At 41.2% G+C, this 27,076-nt stretch overlaps 1 protein-coding gene across 3 annotated transcripts in view; it reads left to right on the top strand.

The window, feature by feature from the left end:
• The window catches only part of SRP54 (signal recognition particle 54), a 74,931-nt gene extending 50,570 nt beyond the window's left edge, over positions 1-24,361 (top strand). Inside the window, exons 1-6 of one of the 3 annotated variants that reach the window (XM_055129886.1) lie at positions 1,099-1,294; positions 1,397-1,520; positions 9,798-9,971; positions 19,921-19,987; positions 21,563-21,660; positions 23,666-24,361. In XM_055129886.1, the coding sequence (XP_054985861.1) occupies positions 1,425-1,520; positions 9,798-9,971; positions 19,921-19,987; positions 21,563-21,660; positions 23,666-23,872 (642 nt within the window). In that variant the 5' untranslated portion in view covers positions 1,099-1,294; positions 1,397-1,424 and the 3' untranslated portion in view covers positions 23,873-24,361. Of the gene's footprint in view, positions 1-1,097; positions 1,521-9,797; positions 9,972-19,920; positions 19,988-21,562; positions 21,661-23,665 lie in introns of those variants that run through there. The other 2 variants (XM_055129885.1, XM_055129887.1) reach the window with 2 other exon arrangements.
• The last annotated feature ends 2,715 nt before the right edge of the window (positions 24,362-27,076 follow it).

Here is a 27,076-nt window from a genome sequence, read left to right as displayed (position 1 = left end):
CCCAAAGTTATGCACAGGATAATAAAAAGTAAGGATTAATGATTTTTGCACTGAAGATTAAAGTTTTAGGTATTGGGCCTGGTGGTATCATGTTGAATCAACAGGTCAGTACTAGGTCACCGTGTTGGGGACGTGTATTTCTGAATTTGGCATGAAAATATAATATGAAGTAGTAAATGAAGCTTCCAGTGTCCAGTTGAAAGACTCCAAAGGCTAAGCGTAGGCCTTGCATGTCTGACCCAGTGGGTTCCCCACAACATCCAATGGAGTATTCGAGGGCCCTCAGAACACGGTACCCCCAAGGACTCCTTTGTTGAACTTCAGGCTGTTTGACCGAGAATCATTCGAAACATCCCAGGTTAGAATAATAGTATACTGGAAACGCCCCAAGTAGTTTGTTAAACGAATCATTGCAATTTTATAGTAGTTTTGGGCCACACCAAGAAGTGCTGGGCATCATTTCTTGGAGGCTCCCAAACTATATAATATATATGGTATAGGGATAGAACCCAGGTCATCCACCTGCGAAGCAAGCACATTCACCCCTGTTCTCTCCCTCCCCTTCCCTCCCTCCCTCTCTGTCTCTCGTCTTTGCAGTTATGACTTAGTTGGATGAACTTTGAGGGAAAAATGAAAAGTGCGGGGGTCAGGGTAGCTCTCACGCCCCTTGAAATGTAAAATATTCCTCAAAAGTGTTCAACTGGAAGTCTGCCCTTTCCACTTCCTGAGGCCCATCTTAATCTACGTCTAAGGATCAGATGAAGTCAGACAGAGCTGGCAAAATTCACGTCGGAGGCTCTTCATTTTCAGGTTATGTTGGCTAGACGCATCCACGTCAAGCACAGGCTAGAATACCGCCAGCGTGAGGCAGACGCACAGCGTGAGGTATTTTCAGCAACAAGTTATCGCAGCCGTTCAGGCACAACCCGCAGCTGTTTCACAAGCGCAGAATCCCAGGTCCCGGAGGGTGCCTGGAGGCTGCGGACCGGGCAGCCGGAGCATGACGTCACTCGCGATGCCCCGCGGCCGCGGCGAGCTCAGGGCGGAGGCGGGACCGGAAGCCTCAGTGCCGAGGCCCCGCCCCGCGCGGGCGCGTCTCGGAGTCGCAGCTCTCCCGCAGGGCGCTGGGCGAGCGGCGCCTCCCGCCGGGCGAGAGAGCGAGCGCGCGGGCGGCTGGCGGGCAGGCCCCGCCCCTCGGGCTGGTACCGCCTCTCAGGCCCCGCCGGCTCCGTCCCTCAGTGGCGTGGCGGGGCGCGGCGCGGCGCGGCGCTGCGCGGGGCGGGCGCTACCGGTGGTGAGTGCCTCTTCCTCGTCGCCGACCGTGCCCCCGACCGCGGCTGGGCGGGAGGCGGAGGATGGATGTGGGCTTATCGGCCATTACGTTCTATCTCGCCAGTGCCAACAGCCCTGCAGCGGCGACGAGCATGGACGCGGAGCGCAGGAGCCGCGCCGAGGGAGGAGACGGAGTGGCCGCGTCTGGGGCTGCGGCCGCCGCGGCGCTCCGGGACCCGGCGCGGCAGGTAGGTGAGGCCGCCCAGGCCGGCGGGACCGAGGCTGCCCCTCTCGGCCGGGTCTGCCGACTGCCCTTTCGGCCAAGCCGGCCGCCCCCGCGCCCCCCCCCACCCCGAGACCCTTTATGGGGCTCCCATCGGGGAATCCCGGCACCTGTCCCCAGGCACCTGTCCGCAGGCACCGACGTGTGGGCGACACCTCCCCTGCCTGTCCCCACCCTGCGCTGCCAGCGTCCCCGACTCTACCACTGCGGGTCCCTGGGGGCGAGGTGCCTGCAAGGGCTTTTCCTGCAGGAGGACGAAAGGGAGGCCGGGAGAGGCTCTCCTGAGAGCACCTGGCGGCCAGGTGAGCGCGGCTTCAGCCCCTCCCCAAGACCTCGTGCCCGCGCCTGACTTGGCACCAGCCCTTGGCGATTGTGCGCTAAGCATTTGCAGGCAGTTTCGTTCCCGTCCGAGCCTCAGCTGGGGGCGGTGGGTGAGTCCCCGTCCGGCTCCGGAGGTCGGTGAGGCTCAAGCGCTGCGCCGTCCACTGAGAAATACACTGCGGGCCGCGCCCGTCTAAAAGCAAAAAGAAGCCGGTGAAATGGATTTTGATATGTTCTAGTCACCTCCATTTATTTAAAAGAAATACAGCTATCCAACAGGTAGTTGGCTGATAGGAAAGTTACCGATGAAACATTTTGCATTCCCTTTTGGGTAGAGACTTTGAATTCCCCGTATACCTCTCAGTTGGCAGTACAATAACTTCCAGGTGAACGTTAGGCCACCTATGGGTGTTGGTCACGGTAGATTTAGGATTTGATAGTTTAGGATCTTTGGTTAAATAAGCCTACAGAATTGCTTTAACTCAAACCACGTCAGAAGTGTATGATTTCAGCCACAGCCTCAAGTTAAGCTTTTAAGTTAAACAAAATTTTTTTTTCTGGGCGGTTTTGAGCCTCAGCCTGCGGTGCTGCCGACTTTCCTGCTCGTCCATGGATGGGGGCTTTCCTGGTGGTGCTCTGAGTCCATAGCGTCCGGGTCATTCAACCTGGGACTGTGCTCCACACAAGGACTGTGCTCCAGTCCTTTTCAGTCATTATCCCTGGCAGATTCCCAGAGAAAGATGTGTATTCCCAGAGAATGTGAGTATAGCTCTTACAGTTAAATGCATTTTGTATTAACAAAAACTCGCCAGATTACTCTTCGTATGGAATTTCTTAAATAAATTAAAAAAAAAATTTTAACCTCCCCAGATGGCTAGTGGTCCCTCAGTTTCACAGTCCACCAGGCCTGAGGTTCAGTGCACTGTGGAGGGGTTTGCAGTGCTGCTCTGGATAGTCCTGTGATGCTCATGGAGTCATCAGGCAGTGCTGGGGGACCATGTGGTGCCTGAGACTGATCCCCGGTTGGCCACAGTGCAAGTCATAGGCCTTAACCCCTGTACTATCTCTGGTCTCTGACTTGAAATTTCCTGTTTTTTATTTTTGCTTTCTCTCTTCCACTTAAGGAAAGCCGCTAGAAAAAAATTCAGGAGGCACCAATTTATTAGGGAAATCACTTTGTGGTTTCAGTTGAGACCTGTTATCGACAGGAATACTTGGAACTGAAGATGCTTTTAAACCCGTGGTGCTCCTTTTGTAACTAAATTTTTTTCACCATTTAAGTTTTAAATCTAATAGTAAAAATTTGTGTTGACTTACTAGATTTTGTTTGAAGGAGGTGCTCTATTTTGCTTTAGTGGTGCAATATTATTTTCATATTCTTGGTTTAAAAGAATAATATTTGGGGCCAGAGTCATAGTATAGCAGTGATAGTATAGCCGTGCATGTGGCCAACTCGGTTTCTATGTCCGCCACCCATATAGTCCTGAGCCATGCTTGAAGTGAGCATAGACAGGAGTACACCCTGAGCATCATTGGGTGTGGCCAAAACCAAAATAATTATTAAAAATTACATTTATTTTTAAATTTTTAATTGAGATATTTTAGTTTAAAGGGCTATTCGTAATGGTTTCTGGTGCACATAATTCCAGCACCACACCCATTACTGGTAAGCCTTCCCTTTCCCAAGAATCCTCTCTCTCCTCAGCCCAATCTCCAACTCAAGTGTGTGGCTCAGTTCTCCCTCTTGTCTTTATACCTTTGTTGCTACATTGCTGTGTATGATTTATTTGTTTGGTTGGTTGGGTTTTGGCAACATCTGGCAACTACTCCTGGCTCTGCATTTATCACTCCAAGGATACTCAGGGCACCATATGGGATGTTAGGGATCAGACCCAGGTTCTCCATGTGCAAGGCATGTGCCCTACCTGCTGTGCTTTCTGGCCCCAAATATAATCTTTTGTTTTGTTCTTGGGCCCCAATCATTCTCAAGAGTTACTCCTGACTCTGCACTCAGGAATTACTCTTTAGTGGTTCTTAAGAGACTATGGGTTGCTGGGGATTGAACCTAGCATGCAAGGCAATGCCCTACCCACTGTACCAGCCCCTTGCTGTGCATGTTTAAGTCCCACATATGAGTGATACATCCTATATCCCTTTTCTTCTGACTTCACTCAGCATCATATACTGTAGTTTAGTCCATGTTGCTGCAAATTGCATGATTTTGTTCTTTCTTAGAGCTGCGTAATATTATATATATGTGTATATATATATATATACATATATTACGACTTCTTGATCCATTCATTTGTAATTTGGTGGATTGTTTCCATATCCTAGCTATTGTACAAAGTGTGGCAGTGAACATAAGTGTGAATATATCTTTTCGAACTGTTTTTTTTGTTTGCTCTGGGGGTAGATGCCAAGATGTGGTATTGCTAGATCATATGGTAACTCTATTCCTTTTTTTTTTCCCCATGTGGTTAGATCTCCATATTGCTTTTTAGCCCATAGGCTGAACCAGAAGACACTTCCAACCAACAGTGGATGAGGGTTCCTTTCTCACCACAATCCTGCCAACACTGTTTCCAGACTTTTGACTATGTACCATTCTCACTTAGATGAGATGATATCTCATTATTTTTTTTGATTTTCATTTCCCTAATTATGAGTGACATTTTTAAATATGCCTATTGGGCACTTTTTAATATACCTGTTGGGCATCTGTGTGTCTTACTTGGGGATGTGTCTATTTATTTCCTTGCCCTGTTTATGGATGGAGGTCATTGGAGTTTTGGTTGTTGAGTTATATGAGTATTTTATAGATCTTAGATATCAACCTTTTATCTGATGTTAAAATAAGACTTAAAAATAAAAAGACAAAGAAATATTTCCCATACAGGCTGCTTCTCTGTGCTATTTTACTGTTAGTCTGAACAGAGAAATCCAAAATGTCATGGAAGGAAGCGGTAACAAGAGATGAGGCTGTGTTCAGAATTGGACCTCAAAGGAGGCCATTTAGTACCTATCATGACATTTGATCCAGTGGCTTTGCTAGGCTTGTGGACAGAATCTCAGCTTCAAGTTAATGAAAGGAGTTAAAATTTCAGTATTATTCGCTTAACATGTCTATCGAAAAGTAAGCTCTAAACTGAAGGATGTAGCAGTGAAGGGTACCTACTGCCTTCTGCCTTATCGTCTACTAACAGAGTGGTTGGGGAAGGCAAAACACAATACATTTCTCCCCCATGATCTTGAGGAAATGATATGAAGCTTTACAATCCAGTTAACCATAAAATGTAATAAGATGTTCATTGAGGGACTAGAGAGATATTAAAGGGGTTAAGGCACTTGTCTTACACATAACTGACCCAAATTTGATCCCCTGCACCCCAAACACTGCTAGGAGTGATCCCTGAGTACAGAGCCAGGAGTAAGCACTGAGCACTGTTGGGTATGGCCCAAAAACTTAACAAAAAAGTTCATTGGGGGGGCCAGAGAGATGGTATAGCAGGTAAGGTATAGCAGGTTGCACGCAGCCAACCTGAATTTGTACCCTCAGCATCCCGCGCACTGCCAGTAGTAAATTCCTGAGTGCAGAGCCAGGAGGAACCAATGAGCACTGCCTGGTGTGGCTCAACAACCGAAAGAAAAAAAAAAAGTTGTCACTGAACCTTAATTCCTTGTGTTAAAGAAACTATTTTGGTGGACTTGAAGTAACATTGACAGTGTGGAGGGGTTTAGGCAGTTTGGTTGTAGTGAGGTGCAGTATCTCTACCTCAAAATCATAAATGTTAACATTATGATAGTATAAATATGATGATTCTTACAAAAAAAAAGAAACTATCAAAGCTGAAGATATGGTTTGGTAGTATAGTGCACTGCAGGGGGTAAAAAAATACATTCCTAGAAACTTATCTTCTCAGATCTTTGGAATGTAACAAAAGGTGCATTCCAAGAAACTATCTTTAAGATCTTTGGAGTTAATAAAAAATGGAATTTGGATAATTGAAAGTGAAATTATTCTTCTTTTAAGTTTACTTGAAGTTTATTTGTAAAAATGAAATGCTTACAAAATTTAGACAGTGACAAAATTTAGAAAATAACTTTCATTTATAGTTTTTGGAATTTTTTTGCCTTGTTATTATTTCTTGTTTTACCTAAAAGTACCTCCCTTCACCTCCCCATTAGTATCACTTGTCAGAGATTGCTTTTCAGTTTTTTTTTTCTTGCCTATCTAGTTCCTTAAAATGATTGGTTGTAGGCCCAGGGGTTTAGGCATTTGCTTTGCATGTGGCCCACACCAATCCTCAGCACCACATATCCCAGGGCCTCTTCCAAAAGTGATTCCCCACCCCTATACTCCCACACACAAAAGATTGGTTGATAAAGTATAGCCTATGGGCTACCAGCCAGTCCCTGATTTTATGAAATTTTGTTGGAAAATAGCCATGTCCATTTATTATGTATTGTTTGTGGTTGCTTTTGCAGAGTTCAGTGGTAGAGATTATGTGGCTCAGATGAGCTGGAGATGTAGCACTGGATTGGGTTCAATCCCTTGCATCACAAAAACAAGTAAAAGAGTAGAGATTTTATGACCCTCAAAGTCTAAAATACTTTTATTAGTTCTTTATAGAAAACATTTTCTCATTCTTAAGATTCTAAGTGTTAGGTGCCAGAGAGATCTTGCATGCTTCTTTGGCATGCAAGAGGTCGAGGTTTGTAGGACTAGAGAGATAATCCAGCAGATAGGGTGTTTGCCTTGCATATGGCTGACCCAGGCTCAATTCCTGGCATCTCACAAACACTACCAGGACAAATTCCTCAGTGCAAAGTTGGGAGTATCCCCAGTGCATCACTGAGTGTGGCCCTCCCATTAAAAAAAAGACCAGTTTTGAGCCCAGGTACTGTGTGCCCCCTGCCTCCCCTCACCCTCCCAGTACCATAAGCAATAACTACCATACACATAGCTGGGTGTAGCCACCCAAGATGACCAAGTAAGAGCCCTCCCCCCCAATATTATAAACCTAAAGCTTAGGTTTTACTCTTCAGAAAATTAGTATTTTCTAAGGTGTATTCTTTTAAAGTCTTTAATAAAAATCTTTAAATAAAGCGTGATTACTAGGGTACTTAAAATTGTCAATTATATATTATGAATAGAGAATGTTATTGAAAGTTGCTTTATAGTAATACACTTTATTCAAGGAGTGAAAAATAATGACTCAAGGCTCAGTCTTGCCTCTTTTAAAAGAAAACGTTACTTTTTTTCTTACAACACCAATCACATTGCCATTACACCTTCCCTCCACTGTTGTCTCCAATTATCCCAACCATCCCTTAAGCCTGTCCCCGTAACAGGCCGTTAATAATTTATTTAATATTACTTGTGACCCATAATTTGCTAAGAGAATCATTAAAAAATTCTTCTTAGAAGAAAGTTGGTGAAGATTGTTGCATCTTACCTTGAAACCATCAAGTCCTTGTATAATATATTACTAAAATGCTATTACAGGTTAAGCCTTCTGTGTTTATATTTTGTTAATTGAGATTGGTTGCCTTCTATGTTACATCCCATGCACTCTGATGTACTACTACTGGTTTATCAATGTTGTAGAGTTTGCAGCCACATGCCCCAGGAAGTCCAGAATTTTTAACAGGATATTATAGCTGGAGTTAAATGTTTAACCTGGTGGTGGCTTTGGGGAGTGTGTGACTCCAGGGCTGCATACACTGGAAGTATAGGAAGATGGCCATCTTGACTCCGTGAAAGCCTGGAGATTTCAGTCTCAAAACCCACATACCGGGGCTGGAGCGATAGCACAGCGGGTAGGGTGTTTGCCTTGCATGCGGCTGACCCGGGTTCGAATCCCAGCATCCCATATGGTCCCCTGAGCACCGCCAGGAGTAATTCCTGAGTGTAGAACCAGAGTAACCCCTGTGCATTGCCCCGGGTGTGACCCAAAAAAAGCAAAAAAAAAAAAAAAAACCTACATACCTGGGTTTTTCAGCAGATTAATTTCTTGGATGAGGCTTGTCTGGAGCAGTGGGATCCAGCCTGGAGCATGGCGGTGATTGTGGAGTACGGGAGTTTTCGCTGCTGAGGCTCTGTTTGGACTGGTGCTATACTGACCCCTCCCCTCTGGGGTGCCCCAGACAACTTAGCTTTCAGCCTTGCCTCTTGTAATTTATTTTTAACCTTTTGGAAAAAGTATAGTCAGACGTCAGAGATAATAGCTATATTTCTATTTGTTGCATAAGACTCAGCCAGAATATTTTGATTTATTTATTATTTTGTTTGGGGGCCACACCTGACTGTGTGCAGGGCTTACTCTTGGGTCTGTGTTCAGGGATCACTGGCAGTTTTGGGCGCTGGAGATTGATCCTGGGTTAGCATGTAAGGCAAGTGCCTTGCCTGTTGTACTATCTCTTTGGCCCTATTTTGATTTATTAAGTTTCTGGAGCCTTGTACTCTCTCTGACTTTATTTTGATTTATTAAAGTATTTGAAGCCCCAGGGATGTGTCTCAATAATAGATCACCTGCTTTGTAATCATAAAACTGTAAGGTCAATCCCTGGCATCACTCAATATGCCAAGTGTGATTCTGCCATCTGTGATCCTTGATGTGATATCCAGCATACCACAATCAAGGTGGGAGCCTTATCAAGAGCCAGAACCCTGATGAGCATTACAGCCAAGAGTTGACCTCTAGACACAACAACAACAACAACAAGGGAAGGGAAAGGAAATGAACAATAATTTTGTAAAAATTATGTTGCCTAAAAAAGATATAGTGGTTCAGCCAATGAAAGATCCCCCCTTCATCTTAGCTTGTGTCTTAGAAAAAGGAAGCATTTAGCCAATGCTTGATTGCTAGAGGAAGCAGTAAGAAGCTACTTTTCTGACTTGGGCTAGGAAGGTGTGTTGGAGATAAGGGGGAGAAAGAGGCATGATGAAGTGACTGACAGGTTTAAGCTTTATTTATTGCCAGCTATTGCTTTTACAATAGAGTCATTCAGAAACTACAATGAGGACTAGAGTCTATCTCAGTCAACTCCTCTGACTTTTCCCTGGCCTATAAAGGAATCCGAAAAGCTGAGTCATTGTTCAGAAGGAAACAGTATGCCAGGCAACTGTAACCTAGTCTGATTTTTATGGGAAATTAGATTGGGTACACGCACTTGGTGACTTCATTGGATCATTTGATGGGCACAATAAATGAGCTTATCTTCCTTTACTAAACTCTGCTTTTTATGCTCTTAGGACAGGCTCAGGGAGTAGTGGGTTTTGTTTTGTTTTTCAGGTTTCAGCATAGACACTCATGCTTTCATGGTTTTCGTGCTCTTAGTTCATTATACAGAAGCTGAAGTTGCTGACAGTGATGTCAGACAATAGCACATTGTTCTTTGGGTTTGAAAGACCTGGAATAAAGTTCTGGCTGGAGGGGACTGGAGAGATAGTATAGTGGGTAAAGAAGCTTGCCTTCCAGGTGGCCGGCCTGAGTTTGATTTCTGTCATCCCATATAGCACTCTGAACACCCTATATTGTACCCTGAGAGGATAATAATTGCTTTTTTATGCTGCAGGGGGAAAAAAGGCCATTACATTATGTTTTTTAACCTTGGTGGTAAGTATGCAGATATATGCTTTATTATTTTTTTTTTTTGCTTTTTGGGTCACACCCGGCGATGCACAGGGGTTACTCCTGGTTCTACACTCAGGAATTACTCCTGACGATGCTCAGGGGACCATATGGGATGCTGGGATTCAAACCTGGGTTGGCCGCGTGCAAGGCAAACGCCCTACCCGCTATGCTATCGCTCCAGCCCCATCAGATATATGCTTTATTAATTAAACTATATATAGTTGCTATATAAATATACAATAAAAACTCACTGACCTAATTTTTTTTTTTTATTACATTAGATGAGTAATGAAAGAGGCTTTGAAAATGTAGAACTGGGAGTCATAGGAAAAAAGAAAAAAGTCCCAAGGAGAGTTATCCACTTTGTTAGTGGTGAAACAATGGAAGAATATAGTACAGATGAAGATGAAGTTGATGGCCTGGAGAAGAAAGATGTTTTGCCTACTGTTGATCCGGTAGGTTTGATACTAATTGTCTTTTTGTCATTAGGTCTCTTTTGGCTGATTTATTGTTTTTCCTTAAACATTAATTGAAAGAAACCTTTTGAGGTATAAATCATCTATATTGAGTTAGAAAGCTAGTATAAGGTCTGGCACTCATCTTGCATCCCACTGACCCTCCTTCAGATCCCAGGTAACACATACATTCCTCTGAGCACCGCTAGAAGTGATACCAAAGTGCAGTCAGGAATAGCCCCTGATCATCACTGGATGTAACCCCAGAACAACAACAAAAGTATTAGTAAATAGAGTACTTGAATTTCCAGTTCCTTTGAATTATAGGACTGCCATGATTATTTCCACTCCAAACTAGAGAGTTAATATTTTTCCATTTTATCAGATTTTTATCAGAAAAATAGGGGGAAGAATTCTTAACTTTATAAGGCTTTTACCAGCTAAAGTTGATAACTTGTACATTGGAGGTGGGAGAGATAGTATAAGACTTGCCTTTCACACAGCTGATCTGGGCTCAATTCCCGGCATCAATTATGGTTCCCCAAGCCCTGCCAGGAGTAAACCCTGAGTACCACCGGATGTGACCCCCAAACCAAAATGAATAGGAATATGTAAATTATACAAATCAGAACTAAAAGCTATCACAATAGCTGTACATTTCTTCAAAAAGGAGTATTAACACTTGCTTTGCATGTGTGAGGCCCTTGGTTCAGTTTTCATCATTACTTTAAAAAAAAAAAGAAAAGGAGTGTTTCCTTTCTGAGATGTCATCTTGAGAGTTCAGTTGATCAAGTGTTTACTCACTTTCTATCAGGTTCTGTTTCAGCTGCTGGTCCTACAGCAGTGGACATTACACATTCTGCCATTATATGTTAGTGGGAAAACAGGCAATTAAAAGAATATATATAAAATTAATTTGCTTTTATTGTTTTATTATATAATGATAATGATTTATTACATTCAATGTTCCAACACCAATCCCACCACCATTATACCTTCCCACCACCATTATTTTCTTTTTTCCCAACCACCACCCAAGCCTGCCCCAGTAGCAGGCCTGAAATTATTTATTTCATATTATTTGTTATGATTAATTTACTAAAATTAATCAAAAAATATTTCCTTAAAAAAGCATAAAGATTTGGACTGGAGCGTTAGCACAGTGGGTAGGGCGTTTGTCTTGGACAAGGCCAACCCGGGTTCAATTCCCGGCATCCCATACTGTCTCCCAAGCACCGATGGGAGTAATTCCTGAGTGCACGAGTCAGGAGTAACCTCTGTGCATCACTGGGTATGACCCAAAAAGCAAAAAAAAAAAAAAAAAAAAATGTAAAGATTGTTGTATTTCACTGTGGAAGCATTAAGTGGACATCTCCTGCTCTGCACCACTGATATACTAGGAGTAGCACACCACATTGGATAGGATGTAAAGTAGAAAACAACCAATCTTGAATATGAAAATATTAACACACAAGCAGCTGCAGAAGTGTCTAGGCATTCCAGAAATTCTAAAATTTTGATGGGTGATACAGCTGGGGTTAATATTTAAACTGGATGGTAACTTTGGAGTCTGGAAGTATCTCTGCAGCTCGATGATCTCTTTCAAGATTTATTTATGAATCTCTGGATCATGGCCAGTACTGAGCTTATTTGGCATCAGAGGCAGTTCATGGGTGTGACTACCAGGCTCCCAGAAGAACAGGGTGATAGGGGAAGGTTACCCATCCCCAACTCCATGGGAATCTGGAGATTTTGGTCACAAAACCCTTATACCTGAGTTTTTAAATAGATTCATTCATGGATGGGGCTAGCCCAAGTTTGTGGAGTCCGACTGTGGGCATGGTGACGATTGGGTTCTGGAGTTTTTCGGCTGCCAGGACTCTGCTTGAGTGGATGGCTCTGCTTGAGCAACCCTCCAAGGTGCTCTGAATCTGAAGTTCAGCCTGGTGTGGGGTCCGCAGGCATCTCTGACAAATACGTATTTTAATTACCACACTGTGAAAACTGGTATGAATAAAATAAAGGAAAGCAGCAGACTAGAGAATTATTACTTTATATTTTTTTTTTTAAGAATTTTTTTACTAGTTTTAAAATTCAGAGGCACAGCAGGTAAGGTGCTTGTCTTGCAAACAACTCACCTGGGTTCAATCCCTTTGCCTCATATGGCCTTCTCAGCCCTCCAGAAGCAGTTGAGTTCAGAGCTAGGAGTAAGCCCTGAGAGCGGCTGGATGTGGCCTCAATGGCCCCCAAATTTTTAAAAAGTCATTTTATTCTAAATAAATTTTGCTCATTGAATAAAAATAAGATCTAGAATCTCTATTATAGAAAAACTTCTTTCTATAGTAACATATACATAAAAACTACATGTTCTGTGTATATGTTATATTATAGTAAGAAGATATTGTATGTTCTTGTAGGCAAGTTCAGGTTCATGCAGAATATTGTAAAAGTGTTATGTAATGGAAAAATGGTCAGAATAAATGTCTTTAAGATATTCTGAAGGGTTTGGTTTTTGTTGATACAAATTTGTTTATGTAGATATGTTTGTACAAGTCATCTCAAAATTTTTTTTTTTTCTTTTTGGGTCACACCCGGCGATGCACAGGGATCACTCCTGGCTCATGCACTCAGGAATCACCCCTGGCGGTGCTCAGGGCACCATACGGGATGCTGGGATTCGAACCCGGGTCGGCCGCATGCAAGGCAAACGCCCTACCCGCTGTGCTATCGCTCCAGCCCCTCAAATTTTGCCTTCAGTAGAAACTGACCATAAAGGCATTGGTTTTTTTGGTTTTTTTTACATTTCTGTAGTAAAATTTTTATTTTTATATATATATTTTTAAATTTATTTATTAGTGAGTCACAGTGAGGATACAGTTACAGATTTATATATTTTTGTGCTCATGTTTCCCTCATACAAAGTTTGAGAACCCATCTCTTCACCAGTGCCCATTCTCCACCACCAATAAACCCAGCATCCCTCCCACCCCCCCCAATCCCATCTCCCCCCACACCCCCCCTACCCCCATAAAGGCATTGTTTAGAGAAAAAATATGTCCTTTTTACTTTCCCAAACATTTTTTTAAACATGCGCTCTATCATTGCTCCAAATTCCCGGGCCAGATTTATTGTTTTATTCTACAGGTTATATTGAGATGCAGTTAATACAACAAACAATTCAACAATTTAAAGTTTACAGTCAAGGTTTTTAATATATTCACTGATAGATGGAACCGTCATTCCAGTCAGTTTCAGTCCATTTGTGTTATATGTCAAAAAGAACAACCCCTGTACTCTTCACTTAACTCTGGGCTGGGTAAATGACTTGGCGGTAGTGCATTTGCCTTGCATGTCTGAGGTCCTGGTGAGTTCAGTCTCCCACTCCCCACCCCCCACATATACACAAGATTATAATAGTTATTACTCCTTCATTCCACCAGCCACCATCAACCATTAATGTACATTCTGTACGCTCATTTCCCTATTTTGGACATTCTACATGAATGAACTCCTATAACATCTTTTGTGACTGGTTGTTTTTTTTTTTTTTTTTTTGGTTTTTGGGTCACACCTGGCGATGCACAGGGGTTACTCCTGGCCCTGCACTCAGGAATCACTCCTGGCGGTGCTCAGGGGACCATATGGGATGCTGGGATTCGAACCCGGGTCAGCCGCGTGCAAGGCAAACGCCCTACCCACTATGCTATCACTCCAGCCCCAACTTAGCGTAATATTTTGAAAGCTCATCATGAGTCATAACTTCATTCCTTTTTAAATATATCTCATGTAAGTTCAGAGACTTGGTTGATTCAGCCATTTGGTTATGAATAATGCTGCTATGAACATTTCTGTCTATATTTCTGTGTGGATATATTGATTTCTCTTGAATGTATATCTGTAAGTGGAATTTGGGGTCTATATAACTAAATACAAAACCGTATTTAATCACCAAAGAGTTTTTGATTTGGAAAGCACCCTCAGGCATGAACTTTTCTAGTGCTGTTGCAAATGAAGTTTAATCTGAAAAAGTTTTGAGGTTTCCTATTTCCTGGCTTGCTTTTCTTCTGACTGCAGCCTCTTAGCAGAACTCTGAAGGTGGGTGGGGGATGTTGTGCACTTCTGTCTGAGTGATACTCTTTTTGAGTACTTGACGGAAGTGACACTGCCTTGTGAATGGACAAACCTTATCAGTGCCAATATTCTCAGTGGCACTGTGCCTAAGTAAAGTCTGCATTTCATGAGTGGGTTCTGACTATACTTAAAAAGAACTGAGTCTCAGAAATAGGTTCTTGTGAGCTGATTGAGAAATAAAAATCTCCGTTCTTTGTATTCAGAAATACAAAGTCCTCTGAGGACTTTCTTTCCTCAGGAGAAGTTGGAGGAGGTTATGTGTGCTTGAGTAGACCAGTGTAGGATTGAGTTTCTGCTGCACTTTATTGGGAAGGTCACTGAGAGAGTGGTCTTGGTTCAGTGACTGGGAACTCTCACTTTTTGTTTTTATATATGTACCAAATTCTTGCATGTATTTTTGAATGGGTGTTTTTTTAATTTGTCGCATGATCTTAGAACTGTTTCTAGAGATGTTAAGGATTTTAATAATTCCCATGGGTTTCACTTGGGAGGGGGTTCCCCATAGCTCCTCACACTGGTTTTGCTTGAAGTCCATATACACCTTTGAAATCTAATTATCTTGCTTATAGTATACTCTTAAAATCTCTAATTACATTGTATATAGTATATAGAGTATTTTCATTAAAATTTATTTAAATTTTTTGGTGATTCTCTACCAACCAGAACAAATGCAAGGACCCATGTAGTGCTGCTTGGTCCCTACAGTGCTGGGGATTACCCCATCCATCCTAGAGGCACTTGGTATTGACCAGGGGTCACTGCATACAAGGCATGCACCTTAATCTCGGTACTAGCACTCCAGCTCTGAATTTTCTTGAATTCTTAAGTCCAGAATAACAGTCCTTGGAAGATAAGAAACATTTATATTTCTTTCATAAGAAGTCAGAATGATAGTCAAATGGGCTGGAGCACATGCTTTACACAGAAGAGGCCAGGTTCAATCCCCAGCTGCGCATGGTCCCCCAAGTACCACAAGGAGTGAACACAAGCAACAAGCTGGGAGTAGCTCCTCAGCACTGCCAGGTGTCCTCCTCCACCAGAAAAGCCAGAAGCTTGATTTTTCTGGCTTGATCTTGCTCTAGTCACCTGACTGTGACAGAAACTTGTACTTAAGGTTCAGTGATTAAAACAAAAACATAATTTTTGCCCCATGTAGAGGTGTGGGTTTTTTTTCTTTTCTGGTTTATATTTTTTAAATTTTGTTTTAAATTGGATAACCGTGAATTGCAAAGTTATAGTTATTCATGGTTGGGTTTCAGGCATATAATGTTCCAACACCAATCCCTTCGCCAGTGTATACTTCCCTTCTCAATGTTCCCAGTGTCCCTCTGGACACCAGTTACACCTCTTTCAGCATTCCTTTCTCCAGAGTGCCCACTTCTGTCCATCAGTGGTGTATTCTTCCCTGACCCAGTACTCCTCCTATGCCCCACCAGCCAGTGGCAAGCTTCTTACTGGAAAACAGTTTTCATGCCCTTTGTTTCTGTTGCCTTTGGGCATTTGTTATTCCCCCTATTATGTTTCTTTTTGTTTATTTTGGGGTCACATCCGATGGTGGTCAGGACTTACTACTGACTGAGCTCAGGGATCAGTCCAGGTGGACTTGAGGAACCATATGGGGTGCCAGGCATCAAACCCAGGTCACCCATATGCAAGGCAAACACCCTGCCTGCTGTACCATTGCTCTGACCCCTTGTTTTTTAATATCTTGCATATGAGAGAGATTATTCTATGTCTGCCCCTTTTTCCTAATCTCTTTCAGCATGATACTCGTCAGATTCATCCATGTAGCAGCTAAGAGTATGAGTTTATCTTTTCTTATAAATAGTATTCTACTGTGTATATGTACCAAATATCCTATGGTTTCTTACCTCCAAGCCAGTGTTGTGCTGGGATGCTGCAACCCCTCATTCTACCCCCAGGGTGGATATTAAGATCTTTCTTAGGTTAAGCACCTTAGAAATCTCTTTTTCATCACAGCTGGTTGGTTTCTCAGTGATGGGGTTTCTTTTTCAGCTAAAGTCTTGCTCCAATTAATCTGCATGTTTGTGTCTTTTTTCTTTCTTTTTCTTTTTTGGGTCACACCCAGTGTTGCACAGTGGTTACTCCTGGCTGTACTCAGGGGACCATATGGGATCCTGGGAATCAAAGCCGGGTCGCCTGCGTGCAAGGCAAACTCCCTGCCCGCTGCGCTATCACTCCAGCCCCACATTTCTTTTTTTTCTTTCTGTAGTTTTGACAGGGTTCAATGTCAATTCAGTTTGCATTTAGATTAATACAATGTTTTTGTTGTTGTTTTTGAGTGTTGTTTTTGAGCCACACACAGTGGTGTACAGAGCTTATTCTGGGTTCTGCACTAAGGAATCACTCTTGGTGGGGTTCCATATGTGATGCCAGGGATTGAACCCAGGTCAACTGCTTGCAAGTCAAGCACCCTAGCTACTCTGCTATCTCTCCAGCCCCCAAAATCAATACAAGTTTTGGTGTATATTCTGCTGTGATCCTGGCAGGAGGAAGCACAGGTTCTCCCTGTTCAGCCATCTTGGTCTCTCTCTGTTTTATTCTTTTTTTTTTTTTTTATTTTTTAAAATTTATTTATTTATTTTTTTGCTTACACCCATCAATGCTCTGGGTGTTACTCCTGGCTCCGCACTCAGGAATCACTCCTGGAGGGTGCTCAGGGGACCATATGGGAAGTTGGAGATCAAACCTGGGTCTGGTGGGTTGAATCTGGGTCTACCACGTGCAAAACAAATGTCCTACCTGCTGTACTATCACTCTGGTCCCCTCTCTTGTTTTATTCTTAATTTGACAAATGAAGCATTAGCTCTTAGGAAATCTAACTTTTAGTTTTGGGTTACTTCCAGCAGTCTTCAAGGCTTACTCTTGGCTCTGTACTCAAGGATCATTCATGGCAGTCTAGGGGTGCCATATGTGTTATGGGGGATTGAACCAGGTCAGCTCTATGCAAGGCACCTTCCTGCTGTACTACTTCTCTGTCCCCAACAAATCTAACTTTGTTCTTGTGCAAGAACCATCTTTCAAAAAATGGTGATAACACGTCACATGAAAGTTACTGCTAAACAGTTTTTTTGTTAGTTTTTGTTTGTTTGTTTTTGTTTTGTTTTGGCTCCTTATCCAGCCGATGGTCTGGGGTTACTCCTGGCTCTGCACTCAGGAATTACTCTTGGTGGTTCTCTGGGAACCATATGGGATGCTGAAGAGCTTTCCAGATGATTTTTCACTTAGTAATTACACATTTAGAAATAGAGCATTTGGGAAATATGCTTAATTTATTGCAATATAATAAATGGAGAAAAACAGCTAGATACAGTGTAGCAGTGCTGTAAGAAAAAAATAGGTGCTTAAGGATTGAGAAAATATGCTAAATAGTGATAATTGAGTAATTAAAAAATTGGTGACTTAAATTTCCTATACTTTGCTCCATTTTCTAGGTCTTCTAAAAGTATATTTTTTAAAAAGAAAGGGATAATAATTCTTAAAAATTTTCTTTTAAGGAAGAAATAGACTTAGGAGGAGGTAAATATGCAAAGTACTTGAGGGGAAAATGGAAAAATATCTGGAAAAAACTTAAGTTGAAACCATAAATTGGAGCCTTTCCATCTTGAAGGACCAAGACCTTGTCCCACTTTTTTTCCTGGATGGGGATGTTAGTGATCCTGGTATTAGGCAAAATTGCAGTCTAGGCTCTTAAGCTACTTGACTTTTTGATTCCATAAGGTTGTCTAAAGAAATGACTGAATTCAAGGCTGGAGTGATAGCACAGTAGGTAGGGCATTTGCCTTGCACAAGGCCGACCCGGGTTCGATTCCCACCATCCCATATGGTCCCCTGAGCAGCACCAGTAGTAATCCCTGAGTGCAAAGCCAGGAGTAACCCCTGTATATCGCTGGGTGTGACAGGAAGGAAGGAAGGAAGGAAGGAAGGAAGGAAGGAAGGAAGGAAGGAAGGAAGGAGGGAGGGAGGGAGGGAGGGAGGGAGGGAGGGAGGGAGGGAGGGAGGGAAGGAAGGAAGGAAGGAAGGAAGGAAGGAAGGAAGGAAGGAAGGAAGGAAGGAAGGAAGGACTCATTGAGAAATCAGTCCTTTTCTTTTTTCTACAAGCATGCTGAGAGAGAGACAGACAGAGACAGACAGACACCTCTGAGTGGTAGCACACAGATTGTATGTTATGACCTGGATTTGTTCCTCAATACCAGTATTTAAAAAAAATATATCCTTTTAACCAAGAGGAAAGGAAAATAACCCTATAATTGTTACCCTTATCAGCTTTAAATATCAGAAAAAGTTGGCACTTCATTTCACCAACTGAAAGCATTGTTGTGAGTGTATATAGTTTACATTTTCTTGCTTTATTGATGCTTTTATAATCATTTACATTTTTGCTTTTTGGGTTATACCAGCAATGCTCAGGAGTTACTCCTGACTCTGCACAAAAGAATTACTCCTGGCCGTGCTCTGGGAACTATATGGGTTACTGGAGATGGAACCCAGTCGGCCACATGCTAGGCAAATGCCCTCCCCACCGTACTGTCGATCTAGCTCCTAATTCATATGTTAGCTAATAAGATTACGAACAAGTTCTCCCTTTTCCCCTTCCTCAGAACCAGAATTGAAACAATTATTAATGTACTTCACTGATCTCATGCTCTATTTTGCATTATAACAAATGGAAAGTGACACATGAAGCATGCTCACTTTGTTAATTTTATTCATAGAAGCAAGCTGTTGTCTCTATGGCAAGTTCTGGAGTTATAGCACCAAAATTGGCCTCGGAGCTGAGCAGTATTAGAGCTCTTCCCATCCACTGCATGTTCTTTCTGATGTGTTTATGAATAATGAAGACAAAAAAGGGGGGCAAGGATGTGACTCAAATGGTAGAGTATTTACCTACATATGCAATGCCTTGAGTTTGATCACTGGCATTGCATGGCCTCCCCAAGCACTGACCATCATAGCCCCTGTTAAGAAACAAGGGTCTAGAGGGATAGTATGGCCCGTAAGGCGCATGCCTTTCTTGCACTTGACGTAGGTTTGGTCCTTGTCATCCCATATGGTTCCGAGCACCACCAGGAGTAATTCCTGAGTGCAGAGCCAGAAGTGACCCCTCTGCATTTCTGGAAGTGAGAAGAGAGCTAAGACTCAGAGTTATCATCTCATAATTAACCCAGAGTGTAACTTACCAGTTATTCTTCATTGTGGCTTCTGCATTGAATGAATGTAGAATTTTGCCATAAAACATTTAAAATACTGTTTTGGGCAGGCATGTAGTTCAGCTATGATCATAGGCCTCTGTTTGTGAGGCTCCAGATTTTGTCCTTAGTCTGGGGAGAATCTTTTTTTAATTAAAAAAAAATATATAAACATATATATGTGTGGGTATATATATATGTATATGTGTGTAGATAGATAGATAGATAGATAGATAGATAGATAGATAGATAGATAGATAGATAGATAGATATAGATATATATATAGTCTGGGGGACCAAACTAGTTCTCAGAAGCTACTCCCAGTTCTGTACTCTGGAGATTGCTACTGACTCTGCTTGGGGGGTATGAGGGGGACCTTGTGGTACCGGAAATTGAACCAGGGTCATCTGTATGTAAGGCAAGTGCCTTAATTCCCGACTCTCTCTCTAGCCTCCCCCTCCTTTTTTGTTTTTGGTTTGGATTATAGTCTATCTTTAGTGTTGTTTTAAAGAATGTTTTATATCCCATCACCTATTTGACTACTTACTCTGAACAATATGTGACTGAGTTTAGGTATGAATCCTGCTAACCTGACTTCTTTTTGCAGACAAAACTTACCTGGGGCCCCTACTTATGGTTTTACATGCTTCGGGCTGCCACCTCAACCCTCTCAGGTATTGCTTTTCCCTTTGAATATTTATAGCTACTATAAAATATGCTTTAGGATCAGAAACTTTGTAAAATGTGGGTGTTTCCAAAGTGAAGGAAATTAATGACTCTTCTCAATTTCTAGCTACCATTCTCTAACATTCTTCAGGTTGTTGTGTCCCCCCTCTCCTCCCACCCCCACAGGAAATGTAAGATAATATTTTCCTGTTCTTGAGCCTTCTCTGTTAATGTATATTTTTCCATTTTGCTATTTAATTCTCTATTAATTTTCTCATCCTGTCTAGTTATTTTGAAGCCTGTAGTTACAATTCATGTATATTTCAGTTTTATTAATGTTTCACTTAAATTGAGACTGTAGCACTCAAGCAGGCACCAGTAATGTCTCCACTGTGAGACTTGTTTTTACTGTTTTGGCATATCAAATACGTCACAGGTAGCTTGCCAGGCTCTGCCGTGGGATATATATATGGGATATATACATGGGATATATATATGGGATATACATTCCCATATATATATATACACACACACACACACACGTACATATATATTACACATCACCTACTGTTACATTTAGGAATTGTAATTCTGAACAGTCACACTCTAGAATTGAAGGGAGGTTAATTATCCTTTTTTTTTTTCTTTTTTGGGTCACACCCGGTGATGCACAGGGGTTACTCCTGGCTTTGCACTCAGAAATTACTCCTGTTGGTGCTCGGGGGACCATATGGGATGCTGGGAATCAATCTGAGTTGGCCTCGTGCAAGGCAAACGCCCTATCTGTTGTGCTATTGCTCCAGCCCCAGAAGTCAATTATCTTGACTTGATCGCACTAACTTTAGTTTTTAAATCATAAAGCTTTCCTCTCTTCCAGTAATAACTGCCTTATAGCCTTACAGCTTCTGTCTGTCACTATCTGCTTTCTATTCAAGCTTTTTAAGATAAAAATTAATTACACAGACATTTATCAAGTATTCACTATGCCAGATTGTCTGGTATAATGAGAATTTGGGAGCTGGAATGATAGTACAGCAGGTAGGGCATTTATTTGCCTTGCCAATGGCACACTTGAGTTTGTTTGCAGCACCCCATATAGCCCCTGAACCAGGAGTAGTTCCCAAATGCAGTCAGGAATAACCTTTAAATATTGCTGCGGTGGTCCAAAAAAGAAAAAAAAAATCACAAGTTTTCTTTTTAGACTTGAATTTGCTTTGGCAGATACTAAGTGAGTACTGTAGTATGATCTCTGCTGGATCTCCTTTCCAGCATAAGGATATCCCAACCTTCCAAGAATACTAGAAGTGTGCATGTTTCTTGGAGAAACATACATGTTACAGAACATTATCATGTTAATTGTTATTATAAGAGGTAATAAGAGAGTGTTGTTGGGAATCCAGAAAGGGAATCATTAGTACTTCTGGGGAAACTGAAGATGTAATACAAATGAGAAATACTGAGAGTATATTCGTGATCTCCCTGAAGGCACAAAATAGAGTATTTATATCCCAACAGTACCTTGTAGGAACTGTTCAAGCGTTGATTTTGGAATTGTGTAAGTTATTTAACTTTTGTATCTCTAGTGTGTGACTTTCTTGGAGAGAAGATTGCATCTGTTTTGGGCATCAGCACCCCAAAATACCAGTATGCCATTGATGAGTATTACCGGATGAAGAAGGAGGTGTGTCTCCTTTTTACACTTTCTTGATTCAATTGGTTGTTCTGGACTTGATGGGTGGCATACTGATCACATGTATTCTCTAATCACCATAGCTCAGAAAGACTTTTTATTGTAGAGTCATTCATTCATCAAACTAGCTTATATTTCAGAAATTTTTTAATTTTAACATTTCCCTATGATCTGTGTATAGACTTCATTGTGCTTAGCTTTGTGATTTGTCTTAGGAACCTTATATTTAATCTGCACATACCTCTCTGAATAATTATTCAAATTTTAAGATAAATAAGAACTGATCTCAGTACTTAGGAGATATATACTGGGTGAATAAGGGAATGACTTTGAACTTGAATATCGAGAATTATAAGGCTGGGGGTGTGACAGTGGCAGAGTAAATGCTGTGCATGTCTGAGGCTCTGGGTTCAATCCCTTAGTACTAGGAATGTATAAGACATATAAAGTAATACTTGAGTTCAGGTGTATGAAGGTCCTAATGTGGAATGACATCAGTTTTTCTTTTGTTTGTTTTGTGTTTGTTTGGGGTTTGTTTGGCAATGCTCAGGGGTTATTCCTGGCTTTGTACATGGAATTACTCCTGCCACTGTTCAGGGGACTATATGGGATGCTGAGGATAAAACCAGGTCAGCCATGTGTAAGACAAATGCCCTACCTGCTGTACTATCACTCCAGTCCCTCATTTTTGCTTTAATGAGAAAACCTTAGCATTGAAGAACATGATCTCAAGAACCAAAGGAACTGAATTCAGATTGTGGTTCCACACATTCTATCTTTGTAACCTTGGGCCCAGACATTTAAATTCATATACTTCAGTTTCTTCTAATGAGGAATGCTATATTCAATACTGCTCTAAGCAATGATCCTGCTATATGTTAAGTATGTAAAATTCTTAAATCAGTGGGACTAGAACAGTGTTATAGTGAGTAAGGTGCTTGCCTTGTTTGTGGTTTGTGGTCAATCAGGGTTCAATCCTCAGCATTCCATTTTGGTCCCCCAAGTCAGTAATTCCTGAGTGTGGAGCCAGGAGTAATCCCTTAGCATTGCCTGGTGTGGCCCAAAAACAAAACAAAAAGCAAACAAAAAAATTCTTAACATTAGCTCATTAGCAAGTCTGAAATAAGTGTTAGAATTTTGTATTATTCTCCTTTGAGCAAATGAGGTGGGCAATTGAAATTAGAATGAAAATAAGTTGAAAATAATGTTGAACGCTGAAGGAAACAGCAAGATTATATACCCTGCTGTCACCGTTGTCTAGTACAGTGAAGAGTGACTGGAGATGAATCTTGAAAGATCAATTGTATATTTATTCTGTGGTTTCAAAAATGTTTTAAGAACAACAACAACAACAACAAAACTACTCACCTTCTTTAGATCCTCCTTTGCTTGTCTGAACGATTACAATAGTTTCCTAAATCATCTCTCCCTCATTCACTTTCAAGCAAGCTCTCGGCACATCTCCCTGACAGGTTTCTCACTGGGCTGACTCTCCTCCAGGGCCAATACAATGCCACCTCCTCTGTACATGCAGTAGTTCTGGTACTAGAGCTCATTCCTTCTGAATATCTAGAATGCTTATTCATTTCTACGTTAGTGTTGTTTTGGGCTGGGACTTATTAGTATAGTAGGTGCTTATAAAAATGAAAATCATGTTCACTATTAAGTGACTAGAACACCATTGAAGTGATATACAGTATATGGTTAATTTTTCATTCAGGTTAAGTGTAATCTAAAAAAATTTAGCCCCTGTTGATTAAACTTTAGCAGTGCATTACCATATTATTGTAAGATTACTTTTCTTTCCTTAAAATGGCATATAGTATTTTTTAAATACCACTTGGAAACAGGAGAAAGGTATGTTTTAACTTAATCAGACCAAACTGAATTGAATGCAAGACTTAATTTTTCTTTAAAAAGGGTACAAAGTGGGTAACTAATATTATTCCTTTTAATCATTTATATTTCAACTATCTTTGGTATTTCTTCTCTTAAGGAAGAAGAGGAAGAAGAAGAAAACAGGATGTCTGAAGAAGCAGAAAGACAATTTCAACAGAATAAACTACAGGCTGATACCATTGTTCAGACAGATCAGCCAGAAACTGTGGTATCGAGTTCATTTGTGAATCTTAACTTTGAGATGGAGGGAGACTGTGAAGTAATTATGGAAAGCAAGCAAAACCCAGTTTCTGTCCCACCATAAAATCAGATGAATATAAAACTTTAAACACTAAGGGATTGTTTATACCAGAAACTTCTCGCATTCTTTATTCAGTGGGACTTAATACAGTTATTTATATTTTAAATTATTAAGTTGTCTAGGAAGGGAAAAATTCTTATTCTTATCCTCTAGCAGAAGCTAGATATAAAATTTGGATATTTGTACTACGTATGCTTTTTACTGTGTGTGTCAAATTAGTGCTTTGGTTTTAAATTGATCTTTTAAAAAATTAAGGACATTTTAGAACCCTAACTGCCAATTAAAACAATTAAATTATCAAGTATCTGTTATTTGTATTTGTAAAGAAAACAAAAACATATTGCTGTTTAAGGCTATTTGAAACTGATGTTTCTTATCGCATATGTAATTTTTCCCTCTAGATTTTGTCATATCTACATTTATATATCTCACCATTCACTTCATACTAAAGACAGTTTACTGTGTGTGCAATAAAAAAGAGCAAGGATATAAGCACTGTGACTTTTCTTTCCTTGAGAATAACTGTTTACACAGGCGATTGAGGTTCAGGGAAAGTGGTGGGCTTAGAGAGAGGTGATGACAGCCCTTCAGGGCTCATTAATGAACACTGTAAAAAAGTATAATACTAGCATAAGGAAGTCACGTGTCATTTAAAATAGCAATTTTAAACAGGCTTCTTGACCCAGTATGTCTACTAGTGAAAACTGTAAAAGTAATTTTGAGAATACTTCTAAATATGTATTCATACTCTAAATCTTACAGGGTATATGTATGAATTTGATTTATAATTTAGTGTGGGTAAGGAAGAATGTGTGGAATATTTCAGAAATGCAGATCTTAAAAATCTTATTCTCAGGGGCCACAGAAATAGTACATAGGTAGGGTGCACATGACCCATTTGATCCTTGGCACCACGTATTGCTACCCGAGTATCGCCAGGAGTGACACCTGAGCCGGTGTAAGTCCATCCTGAGTAAAGCTGTGTTTGGTCCCAAACCCTGATCCCTCCACTCAAAAAAAAAAAAAAAATAGCCTTCTAAATAGTATTAAGCTTTTGTCCTGAATATTACTACATATAGATATATTTGAAGCAAAGATTCTGCTCTAAAGTAAAATATAGCTTCCAAAAACCTCACAACATAAGTACAGTTGGCTTATTATGGGAAACTGTTACTAGTGAACATGAATATAAAGCTTTTGTAAATTCTTCAACTGAAATTTGAAGAATTTAGGAATGAGAATTGATTTATTAAGGATATTCAGTTACATGAAATTAATGAGATAGATTGTTGGTATGTGATGGTAACTTTTGTTCAGTCCTGGGTGTAAGCTATAAAGTTCAGTGTTCAGGATCAGAGTAATAGTACAGTGGGTAGGGTGTTTTCTTTGCATGAACCAATCCAGGGTCAATCCCTGTGCATCCTATATAGTCCTCCAACCACTGTCAGAAGTGATTCTTAGGTGCAAAACCAGGAGTAACCCTTGAGTATCATCAGGTGTGGCCCACAAAGCAACAACTGTAGCACTGTAGCACTGTTGTCCTATTGTTCATGGATTTGCTCTAGTGGGCAACAGTAAGGTCTCCATTGTGAGACTTCTTGTTACTGTTTTTGGCATGTCAGATATGCCACAGGTAGCTTGCCAGGCTCTGCCATGTGAAACAACAACAAAACAAAATTGTGTTAAAATTATTAATCCTCAAGTTTTTAAATGTCACCGTAAATTACAATTTACATTAGCTCTAAAATATGTTAACCAGACATCTGTCTTGAACTTCGTTTGAGATAGTACCTTCAACTCGGATACGTAGTTGCTCACCCAGTGAAGGCAATCACACCTAAGGGTCTTTGGGGCTGGTGATGTTGCTCAAGTGCCTTTCATGTGGGAGCACTTGGGTTTGATCCTGACAGCACATCCCCACTCCCACCAAGTAAATAAAAATAAAGTTTACATTAATCTACTCATTAGGGGTTCTAAGATTTAAGATTTTACTGAGATGCCCAGAGAGTGAGCTCACCCGCTTGAGCACAAGCTCCCTATGCAAGGGCCGAGGTTGAATCCCTCGTACCACAGGGTCTCCTGAATACTGCTGGGTATGACCCCAAAACAAAACAAAAAGTTAATCTAGAAACTTGTTACTGCAGAAGATAATAATTTAGGAAGGTTTTGCTTGGAATTTGACTTTTTCTATTGTCCAGCAGTGGCCAGTTTACTGTTTATGTAATTATTCATTGTGCCTTTAATTTTTATACTTCATGAAAATTATAAAACTCCGATGAATGCATTAAATCTTGTCCTTTGTAAGCCTCTTTCACTTTTTCCCCCTTCCAAGCCCTTTTTATTGTTCCCACTTTCTCAAAGTTTATGTTATTCTACCTACCATCTTCTAATCTTTCACCTCATAAAAACAAAGTATATTGAGGGGGCAAAGGAGGTAGACCAGTGGGCTGAACTCATGCTCTGCATGCAGGAGCCCCAGGTTTGATTCCTGGCATCACATGTTCCCCTAGTGCTTAGGGGAAGTAACCCAAGAGCACAGCTGAATATAACCCCCAAACGAAAAAAAATTAATATAAGGCTGGAGAGTTAATTTAAAGAATTGGAGCAAATGCTTTGCATAAGATTTGTTTCAAATCTGATGCCACCTGGTCCTTTGAGCACTGCCATGAGTGACTCCTGGGCACCAAGCTAGCAATAGTCCCTGAGCACTATTATGTATACCCCCTCCCAAAAAACTCCCCCCCACACACACATCAAATATTAGTATAAATATATCATTCCAGGAGATATTATAGGAGGTAAAGTGTTTCCTGTGCTTGCAGTTGACCCTGGTTCAATTCCTTGGAGTCACATGTAGTCCCCTGAACACTGCCAGGAGAGACCCCCCTGAGCACCATTGGGAATAATCCCAAAACCAAGAAAATGAGAAATTTAGAAATTAATAAAAATGTATTAAGGATCTGGGGATATGTCTCACTGGCAGAATTATGCCTTAGATGTTTGAGGACCTGGGCTCAATTCCCAGTACCACATACACCCCAAAAGTATATTAAGAACCTGGGGCTGGAGCAATAGTGCAGCAGGTAGGGCTCTTGCCCTTGCAGTTAACCCAGGTTTAAGCATCCCAAATTGAGAGCCACTAAGAGTAATTTCTGAGCATAGAGGTAACCCTGAGCTTCACTAGGTGTGGCCCTCAAAAAGCCTTTA

The sequence above is a fragment of the Sorex araneus genome, chromosome 3, assembly GCF_027595985.1.
Source record: "Sorex araneus isolate mSorAra2 chromosome 3, mSorAra2.pri, whole genome shotgun sequence".
NCBI classification, from domain to species: domain Eukaryota; kingdom Metazoa; phylum Chordata; class Mammalia; order Eulipotyphla; family Soricidae; genus Sorex; species Sorex araneus.
Note: the sequence above shows the minus strand (reverse complement) of the source record. Positions and strands in the feature narration are given on the sequence as shown.